The sequence below is a fragment of the Lethenteron reissneri genome, chromosome 1, assembly GCF_015708825.2.
Source record: "Lethenteron reissneri isolate LAM-NWPU_2019-01 chromosome 1, ASM1570882v1, whole genome shotgun sequence".
In the NCBI taxonomy this organism is placed as follows: Eukaryota; Metazoa; Chordata; class Hyperoartia; order Petromyzontiformes; family Petromyzontidae; genus Lethenteron; species Lethenteron reissneri.
The window spans coordinates 5,343,713-5,362,283 of record NC_083779.1 but is presented as its reverse complement, the minus strand read 5'-3'; the positions used below and the strand labels follow the sequence as shown (position 1 = coordinate 5,362,283).

The following is an 18,571-nucleotide window of genomic DNA, read 5'->3' as shown; positions in this document are numbered from 1 at the left end:
TGCGATTGGGGCCCGCTGAGTTTGTGAAACGCGGCATCAGACTACCCAGTTGCGTGTGTTGAGGTCTGCCGGCCACGACGAGAGGGCTTCAGGAGAGAGACAGAGGAGAGAGAGTTCGCGTCGACGTGCGATTTCTCCTCCGTTGAAGGAGCGGTGGGGATGCGGCAACGTGGAAACGCGAGGGCGGCGTTATGCGTACAGTGCATGCGTACAGTGCATGCGTACAGTGCATGCGTACAGTGAGACGCGGGGGGGGGGACACGACCTTCGTGTCGTGGCCGCGCGATGGACGCCGGCGTCCAGCGGCCTCGAGCGGACTCGCTTGCTCGTTCACGGCGCGACCCCCACGCGACCTCCACGCGACCTCCACGCGACCTCCACGCGACCTCCACGCAACCTCCACGCGACCCTCCCCTCTCGAAAACAACGCGAGGGAACAGGCGTGCAAGCGAGTGAGCGGCTAGTGGGCTCGCTGGTGACCTGTGGGGGATAGTTCGCGAGTGGGTGGGCGAGCAGGGGACCTGGTGAGCTGCTGGGCTAGCGAACTCGCGGGATGCTGGGCTAGTTCATGGTCTATCGGGCTAATGGACTAGCTAGCAGGCAGGTGAGCAGGCCAGAGGCTCGTGGGCTAGCAGGTGGGACGGTTGGTGGGAGGCCTTAGTCACGGGCGGTGGGGAGGTGAGGGAGACCACGTGGGCAATTAACCTCCTCACCCTCGTGACAGATACCGCCTCACCTCGACATTCACCGATGACGAGGAGGAGGTGACTCTCGTCGTCGTCGGCTGATACGTTGCCGATGCACGTCGGGGGTGCTCTCATCGCGTTCCGTTCGGGAAGAAGGGGAGCGGAAAAAAATTGTTAAGCGAGAGGGGGAAAAAAAGGAATTCAATTTTATTTTCTGTCGCGCGAAATGAAAGGATCGCCGCTTCAGCCTAAAGGTCACCCTTAATGTTTCTGTAAAAGGCCCTGCCAGCCAGAACCGCAATTTGTTGTATAAAAAAAAAACCCTACCCCTTTCAATTTCCTCCGTTATTAATATGAGCTGTGCCGCCAGAGCGTTGGCAAATTTAATTCACGGTTCGATTCGTTATCGTTGGAGGATTTTTCGGACGTATTTAAGTGCGCTCTTCGTAATGTTTCATGACATGCTCTGAGCAGACGCGAGGACACACATGGAGGGCATGGAGAAACGCGGACACACGTGAGGACACATGGGAGGGACACACACGGGAACAAAGACGGACACATACATTGACGCACATGGGGAGATACGGGAACGGAACACGCGTGAACACACACACACATGGGGACACGCGCTGGGACACACGTGGGAATGCACCAGAGGTCGCAAACGGGTTTTGATTCCGTACCCGTACCCGGCCACACCAGGGTCGCAATCGGGTACCCGTACCCTACCCGATACCCGGCTACCCGTACCCGGCCGGGTATCGGGTAGGGTACGGAGACGGGTACCCGATTGCTACCTCTGGGATGAAGCCATGTTGCAGGCGCGGGTGGGTTGATTCTAGGAACTTGAATTGTGAGAAGAGACAAGACGTTGCGAAATGAGTGACAAACGGTTACTCACAAGTGACTCACGGCCTACCCGTACCCGGCCGCACCAGGGTCGCAAACGGGTAGCCGGGTATCGGGTAGGGTACGGGTATCGGGTACCCGGTTGCGACCTCTGGGATGCACACGGGGAGATCGCGATCGTTAAAGATGTTGAATGCTCCTTAAGATAGTCTTGGTTCTTTCGGTAAAGTCACGTAGAAGGGAGAATTTTTTATTTTTATTTTATTATTTCCCTTCTACGTGACTTTACCGAAAGAACCAAGAATATGAATCCCTGCAGTCACGAAAGCTTTTCAATCGAAATTTGCTCCTTAAGAGTCTCGCGGTGTCTCTCAACGTAACGAAGGATCGCCTGACACGCTTGCGGATACCTTGAAACATCGCCGCACACGCAGAACACGCGGCCAGGTGCATCCGGTTGGCTTCACTAAAGTCCAATCCAAGCAGAGGTGGCCACTGACTCGGCTCAAGAGATGCTGAGCACGCGCCGCTGAGGTCCTGGGTTCGAATCCGGGTTACGGCCGCAGCGATTTAAATCGGGGTCTCAAGTCACACGGTGATGTTCTCAGCCATGGTCACCAACGACTGCACAGAACAGAAAAAATTTAAAAACAAAGTTTTTCACTATAAATCCTTCATATGCGTGGCATCGGTTTTATTTTATTATTCATTTCTGTTTTTCTTGAGTAAGAGTTTCATTTTTATCACATTGGTATTTTAAATTAAATATGAAAAAAAAATTCCTAAAAAGTGGAAAATTTAGGAAAAAAATTTTCACGAACATAAATTGTCACGCACAACGAGTCTGTGTGCAAAATGTCAGCTCGATTGGATCACGGGAAGTGGGTTAAAAAACGACCGAAAGATTTGCACGGTCGTAAGCGCGCAAGCAAGCAAGCAAGTGAACTTAATATAAAGGATTTAAAAATTAACCCATCGCATTAAATTAGTTTTGGTTTTTTACTCCATCACTCCTCCTTCTTCTTATGGCTGGTGCTGATGTTCTAACAAACGCATTCCAAATGAGTCTGAACGACGTGCAGCAATCCCTGCACAGCCGATACAAGGAGTATCTGTCTCCAACGTGGATCGAGAGGACGACCGTGACCTCTTGTATTAAACGCCCGCGCCATTAAAATAACAAACAAAAAAATAAAGCAGAAAACCGACCTCCTTCCAATACCCCTTGTCCCTCGTAACGAGCGAACGGGGCTGACCGACTGGTGGGTTGGGGGGGTGTGGACTGTGATGTGAAGCCGCGATGCGTTCTCAATCCTGTCCAGACGACACAGCTGTGGGTCGGGATGGCAGCAACTCGCGGGGGTTATGGGAGGGCAATAACTTGCAGTGGTCACGGGACAGAAACAACTTCTGGTGGTCACGGGACAGAAACTAGCAGAGGTCATGGGACAGAAACAACTAGCAGAGGTTACGAGACAGAAACAACTGGCAGAGGTCACAGGACATAAACAACTTCTGGTGGTCACGGGACAGAAACTAGCAGAGGTCACGGGACAGAAACAACTAGCAGAGGTTACGGGACAGAAACTAGCAGAGGTCACGGGACAGAAACAACTAGCAGAGGTCACGGGACAGAAACTAGCAGAGGTCACGGGACAGAAACAACTAGCAGAGGTCACGGGACAGAAACAACTAGCAGAGGTTACGGGACAGAAACAATTGGCAGAGGTCACGGGACAGAAACAACTGGCAGAGGTCACGGGACAAACAACTGGCAGAGGTCACGGGACAGAAACAACTAGCAGAGGTCACAGGACGGAAACAACTAGCAGAGGTCACGGGATGGAAACAACTAGCAGAGGTCACGGGACGGAAACAACTGGAGGAGGTCACGGGAAGGAAACAACTAGCAGAGGTCACGGGATGGAAACAACTAGCGGAGGTCACGGGATGGAAACAACTAGCAGAGGTCACGGGACAGAAACAACTAGCAGAGGTCACGAGATGGAAACAACTAGCAGAGGTCACGGGACGGAAACAACTAGCAGAGGTCACGGGATGGAAACAACTTGCAGAGGTCACAGGACGGAAACAACTAGCAGAGGTCACGGGACGGAAACAACTAGCAGAGGTCACGAGATGGAAACAACTAGCAGAGGTCACGGGACAGAAACAACTAGCAGAGGTCACGGGACAGAAATAACTAGCAGAGGTCACGGGACGGAAACAACTGGCAGAGGTCACGGGACAGAAACAACTGGCAGAGGTCACGGGACGGAAACAACTGGCAGAGGTCACGGGACAGAAACAACTAGCAGAGGTCACGGGACAGAAACAACTGGCAGAGGTCACGGGACAGAAACAACTAGCAGAGGTCACGGGACAGAAACAACTAGCAGAGGTCACGGGACAGAAATAACTAGCAGAGGTCACGGGACGGAAACAACTGGCAGAGGTCACGGGACAGAAACAACTGGCAGAGGTCACGGGACGGAAACAACTGGCAGAGGTCACGGGACAGAAATAACTAGCAGAGGTCACGGGACGGAAACAACTGGCAGAGGTCACGGGACAGAAACAACTAGCAGAGATCACAGGACGGAAACAACTAGCGGTGGTCACGGGACAGAAACAACTTGCAGAGGTCACGGGACGGAAACAACTTGCAGAGGTCACGGGACGGAAACAACTTGCAGAGGTCACGGGATGACCACAACTTTTATTTCGAAAAAGCCCCCCCCTCCAGGAAACGTTCGTGGATCTACAGTCGTGAGCAGAGGGCACCACGTCTTGCCCACAAGACACCACACACTGCGCTCAGTCCCCCCCCCTTCCCCCCCCGTATTCCGTGCCCCCATTGTAGAGTCCGTTGAGCCGGTTGCTGCACGCCGGAACGCGTGCGTGCTGTGCGTCGGCCGCTCCGGAGGCCGAGTTCACCGCCGCCGTCGCCCCCCAGGATCCGCGTGACATCACCGCCAGCGAGCCGCGCGCCATCTTCCGGACCGCGCAGGCCGATCCGGTGAGTCGTGGCGCGATTGGGGAAGCGGCTTTTTCACTTGCCGCCGTGAGGGAGAGCCGGGCAACGGGTCCGGTTCGCGGACGCACGGATCGCGCGACAGCGATGGCTCGGGGCAGTTGAGTCAACCCCGGCGCAGGGTCCCCCTCGCTCGACGCGGGGTTGGTGATGCGTGGCGCTGTCCGTGCGGCCAAGCTGTTTCTACTCAAAAACTTCGCTTTATCACGCGGTTGGAATTCACTCGACGTGCGGATGGATATGCGGTCGGACGTGGTGCTACGTTGTGTGCTTACTGTGTGTAGTGTGTCTGTACTGCATGTGTAGTGTGTGTGTGTGCGTGCAGCGTGTGTACTGTGTGTGTACTGTGTGTGTGTACTGTGTGTGTGTGTACTGTGTGTACTGTGTGTGTGTACTGTGTGTGTACTGTGTGTACTGTGTGTGTACTGTGTGTGTGTGTACTGTCTGTGTGTGTACTGTGTGTACTGTGTGTACTGTGTGTGTGTACACGGTGTACTGTGTGTGTACTCTGTGCTCCTCTGCAGGCAGCTGTCTCCTCGTGCGGTGCTTTGTGCGTTGGGTGACCATGTGGGTCCATGCTACACAATTTCACCTTGTGCGCCCCTTTTTTTGGAAAGCATCTACTACAACTACTCCTACTACCGCGTGGAGCGAGGGAGGCCTGCACTCGCGGCGTTTGCGACTCTGCCGAGCGTGACGCGATCGCGAGTGAGAATGGCCGTGTGACGTTACGCACGAAATCATGACGGTGAGAGTGATGATGACGACGTTGACGACAAGGTTGCGGCGACGACGGTGATGGTGATCACGTGAAGGATGTATGTGTGTTGAACTTCTTTCGCACCATACGGGGGAAGGACAACAAACTAGAGACAAAAAGCAGTTCTAAAAAATGTACTTTTCAATCTAGATTTAAAAGTTCACAGCTCCAGTGGCGTCCTAATTTATAAGGTAGAACGTTCCAGACGGCTGCAGAAGCGCGTCTGAAAGCGTGCGATGCGGTGACCGTCTTTGTTCGATGGCTATCCAAAATCTGCTGCTGCTGGGAGGATTACTGGTAGTGGTGGATGATGATGATGACGGAGAGTTGACAATGAACGGGGCCTGCGTTTGGTTGCAGGCGCTGCACTCGGAGAGCCACGCGGGGCGATTCTACACCATCTCCCCGTCCGACCTCGCCACCGTCTTCCCGCACGGCCTGCCCCGCAGGTTCTACCAGCAGGTGGGGGTCACCGCGTCAGAGGTCGCGGGTCAACTGGGCCCAGAGGGCACTCAAGCCTGGCACTGGGTCTGTGGTCCCGCGTGCCCGTGTGCTGCTACTTGACCCCTGTGTGTGTCTCCACGTCCTTGTGTGTCTCCGTGTGTCTCCGTGTGTGTCTCCATGTGTGTCTCCGTGTGTGTCTCCGTGTCTCCGTGCGTTTCTGTGTGTCTCCGTGTGCCCGTGTGTAGCCATGTGCTGCTGTTTGACCCCATGTGTCTCCGTGTCTCCGTGTGTGTCTCCCTGTATCCGTGTGTGTCCGTGTCCCCACATGTGTCTCCGAGTCCCCGTGCGTCCCCATGTGTCTCTGTGACCCCGTGTGTCTGTGTATCTCCGTGTGCCTGTGTGTCCCCATGTGCTGCTGTGTGTCCCCATGTGCTGCTGTGTGACCCCATGTGTCTCCGCGTCCTCGTAAGTCTCCGTGTGTCCGTGTCCTCACATGTGTGTCTCAGAGTCCCCCGTGCGTCCCCATGTGTCTCCGTGACCCCTGTGTGTCTCCGTGTCCCCGTGTGTTTCTGTGTGTCTCCGTGTGCCCATGTGTACCCATGTGCTGCTGTGTGACCCCATGTGTCTCCGCGTCCTCGTGTGTTTCTGTGCCTCCGTGCGTGTCTCCACGTGTCCCCATGTCACCGTGCAGGCGCGCACATTTAACGAGGCGTGTCTCCGTGTGCGGGGAGCGGCAACGCTCCGACCGCTGTCCTACGAACCCCGCAACCCGGGTTCGATTCCTGCTCGTGGCCAACACCAGTGACGATTAACCGAACCGGTCCTGGGCCTTCCTTAGGTCGACTCGGCCTCGAACGAGCACATGGTGCGCGGTGCGTCACCACGTGTCCCCCCGTGCGCGTGTGTCCCCGTGTAGATGCGCACGTTTCAAGAGGCGTCCTTGATGGTGCGGCCTCCGGCGCTGGAACTCATCGCGCTCCTCAAGGGCAGCGACCTCTCCCTGCCGGTCGTGCGCTACGTCATCTGTATCCTGCATGCGGACAACGCGAATCGGACATCGTCGGCATCGTCGTTATCTTAACTTGAGACTTAAAACAATTTTACTTGAGCAGGTAAGGCCTCGCTGAGCTGAGTAGCTCTATTGTTTTCAGAAGCGACCTGGCCATCGCAAATGATAGCTCACAGCGAAGCGGCTTACCATCATCGCGTGGACATTTATGGCAGCCAGATACTCTAAAACGCGCGACGTTGATTCTCAATGTGGAGGGAAAAACCGGAGGACCCGGAGAAAAATCCACGCGTTCCTCCTCCCGTGTCTCGGTGCAATTCCGTCCGTGCGTCTCTCTGTGCAAACTTACAAATTCAGTTCCGTTCCGTTCGTCGTCGTTGCTCGCGCCTCTCGTCAGAGCAGCGGCCGTCGCACCTCCCGTCAACAACTTTACGCTCTCGGGGCAACCTCGGCGGTACACCCGAGGCGCGCGCCCGCGGTCCGTTCCCGTCCGCCGTTCCGTCGGCGGCCACTTTGCGCTCCGTCCTCTGGGCCGCGGTAAATGGAGTCGTGAAGTTCCGTCGGTTTTCCCTGAGCTCCGTACGACCGTCGCCGCCGCCGCCGCTCAGACGGGAAGAAGGGGACGGGCAAGTCGATGACTCTGTGCCACGCCGTGCACTACTGCGCCTCCCAGGGGTGGATGGTGCTGCACGTCCCCGACGGTACGGTCGCCGCCGATGCTGCGCGGCGAGGTCTGAGGCACGGCCCCCCCCCCCCAAGTTGCGTTGCTCACGCCGCCTCGCGGCTCGCGTGGCTTGTCGTGCGTGCGTGTGTGTGCGTGCGTGTGTGTGCGTGCGCGCGTGTGCGTGCGTGTGTGTGCGTGCGTGAGCGTGTGCGTGCGTGTGTGTGCGTGTGTGCGTCCGCGAGCCTCGTGTGTGTTCACGCGAGTGCGTACCGCAGCGCGCCCTGGTTGCTCCGTGCCCGTCTTGATGGGCTGCTCGCTCCGTCTCGCTGCAGCTCACCAGTGGCTGAAGGACGTGCGGCAGCTGATGCCGTCGGCGTTCCGGCCGGGCCGGGTGGACACGCCGATGCAGGCCGTGTCGTGGCTCGGCCACTTCCGCACCACCAACGAGCGGCTCCTCAAGCAGGTGGGGGTCGTGGGGTCGTGGGGTCATGGGAGAAGTCACGAGCAGAAGGCCTTCCCCAGTGCGTGGCTTGTCTGTGTCACCACTTTGTGGTCCATCGTTTGAGATATAGATGCACACAGAGACCCATAGACTTACAGTGACCCATAGACGCACACAGAGACCCATAGATACACACCGAGACCCATAGACTCACACAGAGACCCATAGATTCACACCGAGACCCATAGACTCACACAGAGACCCATAGATTCACACCGAGACCATAGACTCACACACAGACCCATAGATGCACACCGAGACCCATAGACTCACACAGAGACCCATAGATTCACACCGAGACCCATAGACTCACACAGAGACCCATAGACTTACAGTGACCCATAGACGCACACAGAGACCCATAGACGCACACCGAGACCCATAGACTCACACCGAGACCCATAGATGCACACCGAGACCCATAGACTCATACAGAGACCCATAGATGCACACCGAGACCCATAGACTCACACATAGACCCATAGACTCACACAGAGACCCATAGACGCACACACAGACCCATAGACTCAAACAGAGACACGTAGACACACACAGAGACCCATAGACTCACACAGAGACCCATAGATGCACACACAGACCCATAGACTCACATAAAGACCCATAGACTCACACAAAGACCCATAGACTCACAGTGACCCATAGACTCACACAGAGACCCATAGACTCACACAGAGACCCATAGACGCACACACAGACCCATAGACTCAAACAGAGACACGTAGACACACACAGAGACCCATAGACTCACACAGAGACCCATAGATGCACACAGAGACCCATAGACTCACACAGAGACCCATAGATGCACACCGAGACCCATAGACTCACACATAGACCCATAGACTCACACAGAGACCCATAGACGCACACACAGACCCATAGACTCAAACAGAGACACGTAGACACACACAGAGACCCATAGACTCACACAGAGACCCATAGATGCACACACAGACCCATAGACTCACACAAAGACCCATAGACTCACACAAAGACCCATAGACTCACAGTGACCCATAGACTCACACAGAGACCCATAGACTCACACAGAGACCCATAGACGCACACACAGACCCATAGACTCAAACAGAGACACGTAGACACACACAGAGACCCATAGACTCACACAGAGACCCATAGATGCACACACAGACCCATAGACTCACACAAAGACCCATAGACTCACACAAAGACCCATAGACTCACAGTGACCCATAGACTCACACAGAGACCCATAGACTCACACAGAGACCCATAGACGCACACACAGACCCATAGACTCAAACAGAGACACGTAGACACACACAGAGACCCATAGACTCACACAGAGACCCATAGATGCACACAGAGACCCATAGATTCACACAGAGACCCATAGACTCACACAAAGACCCATAGACTCACAGTGACCCATAGACTCACACAGAGACCCATAGACTCACACAGAGACCCATAGACGCACACACAGACCCATAGACTCAAACAGAGACACGTAGACACACACACAGACCCATAGACTCACACAAAGACCCATAGACTCACAGTGACCCATAGACTCACACAGAGACCCGTAGACTCACAGCGAGCCCGTCCACACTGACACGGAGGAGGTGGTGGGCAACGGCGTGTGCAGATGACGACGCGGAACAGCTACTCGTGGAGCAAGCGGGAGAGCACGGAGCAGGGGAAGCCGCTGCTGGAGATGATCGAACTGGTAACGGCGGCACCGTCACACTCTGCTCGCCGGCGTCAAGGGCGGGGGGGGCTGGTGGGGGGGTGGCAGTTGTGGGGGGCGAGGGGCAGGAGGAGCCAAGGGGCTTGTGAATAGAAAGCCACGATGCTAATGGTGACTGGGTGATGGTAACGATGGCGATGATGATGATGCTGCCAGTGAGTGGATGATTTAACACGTGGGCTTTGGCGACCGATATTATGATTCAGAGTTGAATTTTGGGGCAGATTGCGCAAGTAAAAATGCGTGTTGTAAAACCTCCCTCCGTCCGACACAGCCAATGTATAAAGTTGTCACGTGGTGACGAGACGTGGCCAGTGCATCGCCGCTTCAGCACCACCGGTAATGTTTCAGAGCAGCCCACGATCCGACCGAAAAATCAACTGCGAGATGGGATGTTCATTGTGCCGATTGGACGACCGACGACGATGATGATTATGTGATGACGATGTTGATTGTACGTTGGTGGTGATTGGATGACAACAGTGACAATGGTGATTGATGTTGCCGACGATGACAATGATTTGAAGACTGACAAAAACGATGATGATGCTTGGATGTTGGTGGCGACGGTGGCGGTGATCGGATGACATTGACGGCAAAGCTGATGCCGACGATCGAATGACGACGACAACGACGGCTTGTACGGCGACGTCACTGACGGTCGCCCGCGATCGCGGTCCGTGCGCTCAGGGCCTGCTGCGGCCCAAGGTGGCGAGCGACGTGGTGGGCGCCCTCTTCAAGGAGCTCAAGCAGCAGAGCGCCACCATGGCGCAGCCGCTGCTGGTGGCCGTGGACAGCGTCAACGCGCTCTGGGGACGCACGTCGCTGCGCAACGAGGACCGCAGCATCGTGAGCCCCACGCACGCCCCACGCACGCCCCACGTGCACGCCCCACGTGCACGCCCCACGCACGCACAGAGAGAGAGACCTCATCCTGCCACCCAGTCACGCATCCCTCCCTTTTCTCTGCTCACCTCCCCTTTACTCGAACCAACTCCGTCGCTGCACAATGAGGACCGCAGCATCGTGAGCCCCACGCACGCCCTACGCACGCCCCACGCACGCCCCACGCACGCCCCACGCACGCCCCACGCACGCCCCACGCACGCCCCACGCACGCCCCACGCACGCACAGAGAGAGACCTCACCCTGCCACCCAGTCACGCATCTCTCCCTTTTCAGCATCGTGAGCCCCACCCACGCCCCACGCACGCCCCACGTGCACGCCCCACGCACGCCCCATAGCACGCCCCATGCACGCACAGAGAGAGAGAGAAACCTCACCCTGCCACCCAGTCACGCATCTCTCCCTTTTCAGCATCGTGAGCCCCACGCACGCACAGAGAGAGAGAGAGACCTCACCCTGACACCCAGCAGAGGTCGCAACCGGGTACCCGATACCCGTACCCTACCCAATACCCGGCTACCCATACCCGGCCGGGTACGGGTATCCGTTTGCGACCCTGGTGCGGCCGGGTACGGGTACGGATAGGCCGTGAGTCACTGGTGAGTAACCGTTTGTCACTCATTTCGGGTAGGGTACCGGTATGAGTAGGGAACGGGTACCCGTACCCGGCCGCAAATGGGTACCCGTACCCGGCCGGGTACGGGTACCCATTTGCGACCCTGGTGCGGGCGAGTACGGGTAAGGAATCAAAACCCGTTTGCGACCTCTGCCACCCAGTCTCTGCTCACCTCCCCTTCACTCGAACCAACTCCGACTACAGCACACAGAGCGATCGTCTTCACTAAGAACCCGCTTGTGTTCCTCCCTTGAAACAATCGCCATCTCTTTGGTTGTTTCGGTAAAGTCACGTAGGTAGACAAATTAAATAAAACTAAAATGAATATATCACGACGTTTCGATCGCAACACAATCCGGCGGTGAAACTGCTGAACCGGTTCAGCAGTTCCAGTGCTGGATGATTTTTTCCGCTTGAGGACGACCGCTTGTGTTGCGATCGAAACGTCGTGATTTGTTATTTTTTGTATTCTTGGTTCTTTCGGTAAAGTCACGTAGAATGGAAATAATAAAATAATAAAAATTAACCAATAAAATAATTCTCACGACGTTTCGGCCACAGGAACAGGTCTGTCGGGAAGACAGAGTCTGAATGAGACTCTGTCTTCCCGACAGACCTGTTCTTCACCTGAGAACGGCTGCTTGCGTTGTGGCCGAAACGTCGTGAGAATTGTATTTTATAATGTTTTATTTTTTTTATTTTATTATTTCCATTCTACGTAACTTTACCGAAAGAACCAAGAAGATGAATCCCTGCAGTCACGAAAGCTTTAAATCGAAGTTGTTATTTTTTGTTTTATTTTTCTACCTACGTGACTTTACCGAAAGAAACATAGAGTATGGATTCCTGCAGTCACGAAAGCTTCAAATCCAGATTGATCTCCATCTCCTCTCCCCGAGCCCAACATAATCGTCCTGCTGCTCCTATGCACTGCCCCCACTCCTCGGCTACTACCATGCCTACCCCCCAACACTATCACCACCACCCCCACCACTACCCCACACCCCACTACTACTACCACCCCATCATCACTACCCCTATCGCTGCCCCCATCACCACCCCTACCTTTATCACCACCACGATCACCACCCTTACTGCTGCTGCCTGCCCTCCCCCCCCAGCTATGACCAAGGCTTACCCTAACCCATCCTTAGCAACTCCCGCCTGTTCTCCCGTCACCAGCGCAGTGGACTAACCGCTCCGCCAATAGCTCCACCTTGGTGCAGACAAACAAAGACAAAGATCCCCCGTATATACTCTTAGTTCTTTCGGTAAAGTCACGTAGGTAAAAAATGAAATAAAAATTAATAAAAATAAAACAATAAAAATCACGACGTTTCGGAGGCAACACAAGCTTCCGTCTTCAGGTGAAACCGTCACAGCAAAATATCTGTACCTTAGATAGGTACAGATATGTTGCTGTGTTGCCTCCGAAACGTCGTGATTTTTATTGTTTTATTTTTATTAATTTTTAATTCATTTTTTACCTACGTGACGTTACCGAAAGAACTAAGAGTATGAATCCTTGCAGTCACGAAAGCTTCAAATCTAGAATTCCCCCGTATAGCCTGAACAGACTGTAGGGGCAAGTGCTGTTAGCGAGTAGCACCTATGAAGGCCGGCACGGCACACGAGGGGGTGGGTGGGCAGCATTACGCCCTGCCGCCTTTGTCTCCCCAGTGGCGATGTTTACTACACACCGCACCAGGTACTCATTTGAGGCTGAGCCGACCTAGGGGAGGCCCACGACCGATTCAGATAATCGTCGCTGGTGTTTGCCGTGAGCGGGAATCGAACTCGGGTCGCCGGGTTCGTAGCGTAGACAGACAGACAGAAACACACCAACAAGGAGAGCTCCGGGCATGCGGCGCGGCTGGAGCCAGTGGCTGCTGGAGATTCATGGGTTGTGGTCCCTGCTGTGGTCACACTCTCCATTCCAATCCCCATCCTCCTGCCCCCCGTGTCTCCCTCCTGGTCCTCTTCCTCCCTATGTCTCCCCCCCCGCCCCCCACACCATATTCTCTCCTCCCCCCCCCCGCCCCCCACACCAGGTGAACGTTGAAGACGTCACGCTGCTGCGCAACCTGAAGAAGTTCGTCCTCAACGACTGGGTGAGCCACTCCTCCCCCACCCCCCGCCCCCCCCGTCCAGCAGCGGATCGATAACGCTGGACAATGCAGCAGTTGTTACGACGTCTGTGTGTGTGTGCGGCGCAATGAAACTCCCTCGCTGTGAAATTGGAATCTGGGATCATCCAGCGATTCCGGTAAAGGCGCAGCCCCCGCAATTGTGGGCTCACGTCGCTGCCGGCAGAAGGGAGCTTCCACTAGAGGGAGCCCTTAGAGCTCCCCTCTGAAAGGGTTTTATTTTGGCCTACTCTTCCACACTGGCCAATACACCTTGCAAGAGGTGGGGAGAAGTACCCACGCTTTTTACCCGTCGCCACACGCGGACCTATCGGGGCGGCTGCGGTGAACCCAATCGCACTGCTGGGTGGACAGAGGCCGTGGTAGGGGCGGCGGGGGCGGGGGAGATTTACAAAAACTCACCCCCCATAAAATTTAGATTTAAAGCTTTCCTGATTGCAGGGATTCATATTCTTGGTTCTTTCGGTAAAGTCGCGTATAAGGGAAATAATAAAATAATATAAATCAATAAAAATGTATTTTTAAATCCTTTATATTAAGTTCGCTTGCGTGCTTGCGTGCTTGCTTGCTCGCTTGCGACCGTGCAAATCTTTCGGTCGTTTTTTAACCCACTTCCCGTGATCCAATCGAGCTGACATTTTGCACACAGACTCGTTGTGCGTGACAATTAATTTTCGTGAAATTTTTTTTTAAAATATTTATATATATTTAATTACCAATTGCTTAATGGTGGCAGACAATCATCTGACCCATAGGCGGCAGCCATCTCAAGCCAGAGGACGAGAGGACTCTAGCCGCCCCGATGCCACGCATATAAAGGATTTATAGTGAAAAACTTTGTTTTTACGGGTTAATTTTTTGATTGCTTGTGTTGCAGTCGAAACGTCGTGAGAATTAGTATTTTATCTTTATATTGTTTTATTATTTCCCTTCTACGTGACTTTACCGAAAGAACCAAGAATATCACCCCCCATTGTTTGAGCCGCCACTCAGGGAGATGGAATGGAACCCTTGAGCTCTCGATTACAAGTCCAGTCCACTGCGGACCACGACACCGAATGTGGCAACGTCTTCTGCTCTTACTACTGTTGCTGCATTTGTTTACCCCAGGACAGCCTCGCAGAGCCGCAAGACTCGTTTTAAGGGGGGCGGGGGGGGGCCCCCGCAGTGTCCCTCCACGTAATCCCTGCTCGAGTAATTTGCGGGTAACTCTTCACACTAGATTTGAAGCTTTCGTGACTGCAAGGATTCATACTCTTAGGTTTTTTCGGTAAGGTCACGTAGCTAAAAAATTTAATTAAAAATTCACGACGTTTCGGAAGACGGAGGCTTGTGTTGCTTCCGAAACGTCGTGAATTTTTAATTTAAATTTTTTACCTACGTGACTTTACCGAAAAAACCTAAGAGTATGAACTCTTCACACGTTTTCGGTGTGGCCTCATTTTTTTTGTAAGAACGTCTTGGCGAGGTGCGCCGTTGCAATCAATCTTACCGTGCGACGAGACCTCCCGATCAGTGCGGTTGGCTACGTACCGTGCACATGAAGTGCAGCATACGTGGGTGGTACTGTTATGCGTAGGTTGAACTTCTTTCGCGACCGTAGCCAAGCATGCTCCACCGGAGTTAGCCAGGCGGCGGTGGCGGCGGCTACGCGCGTAGCCTCTGGTCCAGCGCCGTGGAGATGGCGACGGTTGGTGGATCACCGCTCGGATGTTGTGCAACCTCCCTTCCTGTGGACGTTCAGGAAGTGCCCACGCCCTGCCAGAGATGGCGGTGCAGCACAGTGCGGACTAATCTCCATCTGTTCCTTCTGTACGGGGGATAGAGCATCGCCCGCCCGCTCGCTCGCGTGCGTTTTCTCCCAAAACTTACAAACGCCGATTAATTGGCTGAAAGCATCGTGATGTATAGAGGACTGCAGAGCTTGGATGACGTCACCCTGCTGCTGCTCTATATAAGAACGGGAGACAGAGGAGAGCCTCACCATTCTGGCGAATTGCCCGATGATGCTGGATGCAATTACCAGCGAAACGTCGTACTCAAATTGTAAATGTTGTGGTTTCACGCTTCAACACACCGGTGGGCTAAAGCAGTGAACTATTTGTCTTTTGTCAACGTGACATTTTTTTACTGATTGGCCATGTTGGGTGGTGGAGGGTTACGACACATTTATAAATAACGCGATCTAAACCCAAAAACGTTTATTATGAATAATATTGGTCGCGAAAAGCCGACGTGTTAAACTGAGCTTGGACGGTTGTGAGTAGGCGCCCGCTCACCGCCTGTCTGCCACTGCCGTCCATCTTGTGGGGGTGGTTCCTTCCCAACGATTGCGAGAACGACGGCGCTGTCCGTAAATCCAAACGCGCCGTCACGGCGGCCGTGTCGTTGTGGTTGTTGTGTAACGGGGGCGGTGCGGTGACCGCATGTGGCGCCTGCGTGCAGAGCAACGGCGCGATGGTGTCCACCGTGACGCAGACCGGCTCCCTCTACACCAACCGTCTCTCGTACTTCCCGCAGGAGCTGCTCGGCAAGGTACGGGCCACGACCCCCGACCCCTGACCTCGCCGTCAACAAATTGTGATGACTTGAGGCGACGGTTTCAGGGGGTTCATTGTTTAAAACCGGGTTGTCACATGTCATAGGCAAAAATTGCGATTTAAGAAAAAATTCCAAAAATTCCAAAACAGTCTTTCGGTTTGTCTGGCAATGCCCCCACTCATCATCGTTGCTACAGCAGGGCGCAAGGGTAAGTGCAGCTCTCTGGTACAGATATGGGGGTAAAAATAAAGTCTCAATAACGCTGTGCCCCTGAGAATAACCGGTACATCATAATAACAATAAGCGACTTTTAGGCTAAAGGTCCTTCGGAGAAAACATAGCGCGGCCATATAGGACCAAGTGGTCCCTCGGTGCTACGGTCGACGTCGGAGCTGCGCGTCACTGCGTACGTCACGGTCTCATCCCACCAGGACGGCTTCGACCTCCTGGACCCCTTCGTGCCGGTGCAGGTGAACGACTACAGCGAGCTGGAGTTCGAGAGCTGCTACCAGTACTACCTGGAGAGGAAGTGGCTGCAGCACGAGAAGAGTGAGTGCGGGCGGGCGGGCGGCAGAGGTCGCAACCGGGTACCCGATATCCGTACCCTACCCGATACCCGGCTACCCGTACCCGGCTGGGTACCCGTTTGCGACCCTAGTGCGGCTGGGTATGGGTAGGCCGTGAGTCACTGGTGAATAACCGTTTGTCACTCATTTCGGGTAGGGTACGGGTAGGGAACGGGTACCCGGCCGGGTACGGGTAGCCGTTTGCGACCCTGGTGCGGCCGGGTACGGGTAGTCCGTGAGTCACTGGTGAGCAACCGTTTGTCACTCATTTCGGGTAGGGTACGTGTAGGGAACGGGTACCCGGCCGCGTACGGGTACCCGTTTGCGACCCTGGTGCGGCCGGGTACGGGTAAGGAATCAAAACCCGTTTGCGACCTCTGGCGGGCGGGCGGCGCGCGGAGACACAGCTACACATGGGACCCACCGTTACACGCACGGTGACACAAACCGACACGCGGGGAAGACACGGCAGCGTATGGCGATGGGCATCGATGGTTTTGACGACGGTTTCGGTAAAGATGATGCGTTTATCTTTTGCGCCCAGGTCGGACAGAAGAAGGCAGACAGGAGCTCATCTTCCTCAGCAACAGAAACCCGAGCCTCTTCGAAAGAATCAGCACCTTCCTGTAGCACACACACACACACGAGTACTCACGCACACCCATACTTAGCACTACATGCTCAGTCATTTCGATTTAAAGCTTTCGTGACTGCAGGGATTCATCTTCTTGGTTCTTTCGGTAAAGTCACGTAGAAGGGAAGTAATAAAAGAATAAAAATAAAACATAAAAATTATTATATTATTATTTTATTTTATTATGTTTTATTTTTATTATTGTATTACTTCCCTTCTACGTGACTTTACCGAAAGAACCAAGAAGATGCTCAGTCATGTTCACACCCACGTACAGGCAGGCACAGTCGCATTAGTCAATTGATCCCCTGTATAGCCCTCAAGGTTGCTGGGCAGTGCTGTTAGCGAGTAGCACCTCTGGAAGGCCAGTATGACACGTGGGTGATATGAACAGCAACACGTCCCAGCCGCCTTTGTCTCCCCGAGTGTCGATGTTTACGCATCACACCAGGTACTCCATTGAAGGTTGGACTGACCTAGGGGATCCCCAGGAAGAGGGGACCACGGTGGCGAGATGTTAACTACCTTGCCTGGTATGCAGGAGGTCGTGGGTTCGATTGACCCTTGACGCCTGCTGTATATTTGGAGTTTGCGTGTCTCTCTCTCCCCGTGACCGCGTGGATTTTTCTCCGGGTCCTCCGGTTTTTCCCTCCACATTTAGAATCGGCATCGCGCGTTTAGAGCATATGGCTGCTATAAATTTCCACGCGATAAGCCACTTCGTTGAGCTATCATTTGTGATAGCCAGGCCGCTTCTGAAATAGGGCTACATAGCTGAGTGGGCCTCACCTGGTAAAATAAAAAAAATGTTTACTATTTTATATTTTACCAGCTAAATTGGCGCTGGCCGAGTGAGAATCCATTACGAGTTGCTGGGTTCGTAGCACAGCGTGCTAACCGCAGCACCACCACGCCCCAGTGTCACACACACACAGATAGTGTTGTCGCCGTCTAAAAAAGACGGCGCACGTCCCCGGTAGCCCATGTGGTTCCACGTCCCGCACCGTGTACGACGCACCTCGTCGGATAACCTCGTCGGGTAACCTCATCGGGTAACCTCGTCACATGCCGTTCTGTGCTTCGCGCTTATTTGTTCATTTTGGAAGTAAAGGTTCGCTCTGTGTATTCGCGCTCGTCCGCTCGCTCGTCGTGAGAAGGCAGATGTGGATACTCGATAGTGGTGACGACGACGATGATGACGCTCACCAATGGGAGATTACAAACGCTCTAGCGAGTGTGCGGAGACTGAGGTCATCACTCCAGGGGCATCGTCACAGTGGTGATGATTCACCACTCGGCTGCTCCTGGAACAATCGTCTGGCTCATCAACCACCACCTCGATGTGAGATCACAGCTGTAGACTGACACGGAGACCCATAGACTCGCGTACAGACCCAGACTCGCAGACCGATAGATGCATGGAGATCTACAGATTCACACCGAGAACGGGTAG

The 18,571-nt window shown here is 54.2% G+C and overlaps 1 protein-coding gene across 2 annotated transcripts in view; it reads left to right on the top strand.

The window, feature by feature from the left end:
• The window catches only part of DAP3 (death associated protein 3), a 28,507-nt gene extending 10,264 nt beyond the window's left edge, over window positions 1-18,243 (top strand). The window contains exons 3-14 of one of the 2 annotated variants that reach the window (XR_009756159.1): window positions 4,402-4,557; window positions 5,693-5,794; window positions 6,693-6,801; window positions 7,394-7,486; window positions 7,782-7,912; window positions 9,606-9,686; window positions 10,398-10,556; window positions 13,282-13,341; window positions 15,823-15,912; window positions 16,350-16,467; window positions 17,029-17,199; window positions 17,361-18,243. Coding sequence is in view for 1 of the 2 variants with exons in the window: in XM_061566166.1 (XP_061422150.1) it covers window positions 4,402-4,557; window positions 5,693-5,794; window positions 6,693-6,801; window positions 7,394-7,486; window positions 7,782-7,912; window positions 9,606-9,686; window positions 10,398-10,556; window positions 13,282-13,341; window positions 15,823-15,912; window positions 16,350-16,467; window positions 17,029-17,114 (1,185 nt within the window). In the remaining variant the exon portion in view is untranslated. Of the gene's footprint in view, window positions 1-4,401; window positions 4,558-5,692; window positions 5,795-6,692; window positions 6,802-7,393; window positions 7,487-7,781; window positions 7,913-9,605; window positions 9,687-10,397; window positions 10,557-13,281; window positions 13,342-15,822; window positions 15,913-16,349; window positions 16,468-17,028 lie in introns of both variants that reach the window. The other variant, XM_061566166.1, reaches the window with a different exon arrangement.
• Window positions 18,244-18,571: the final 328 nt, after the last annotated feature.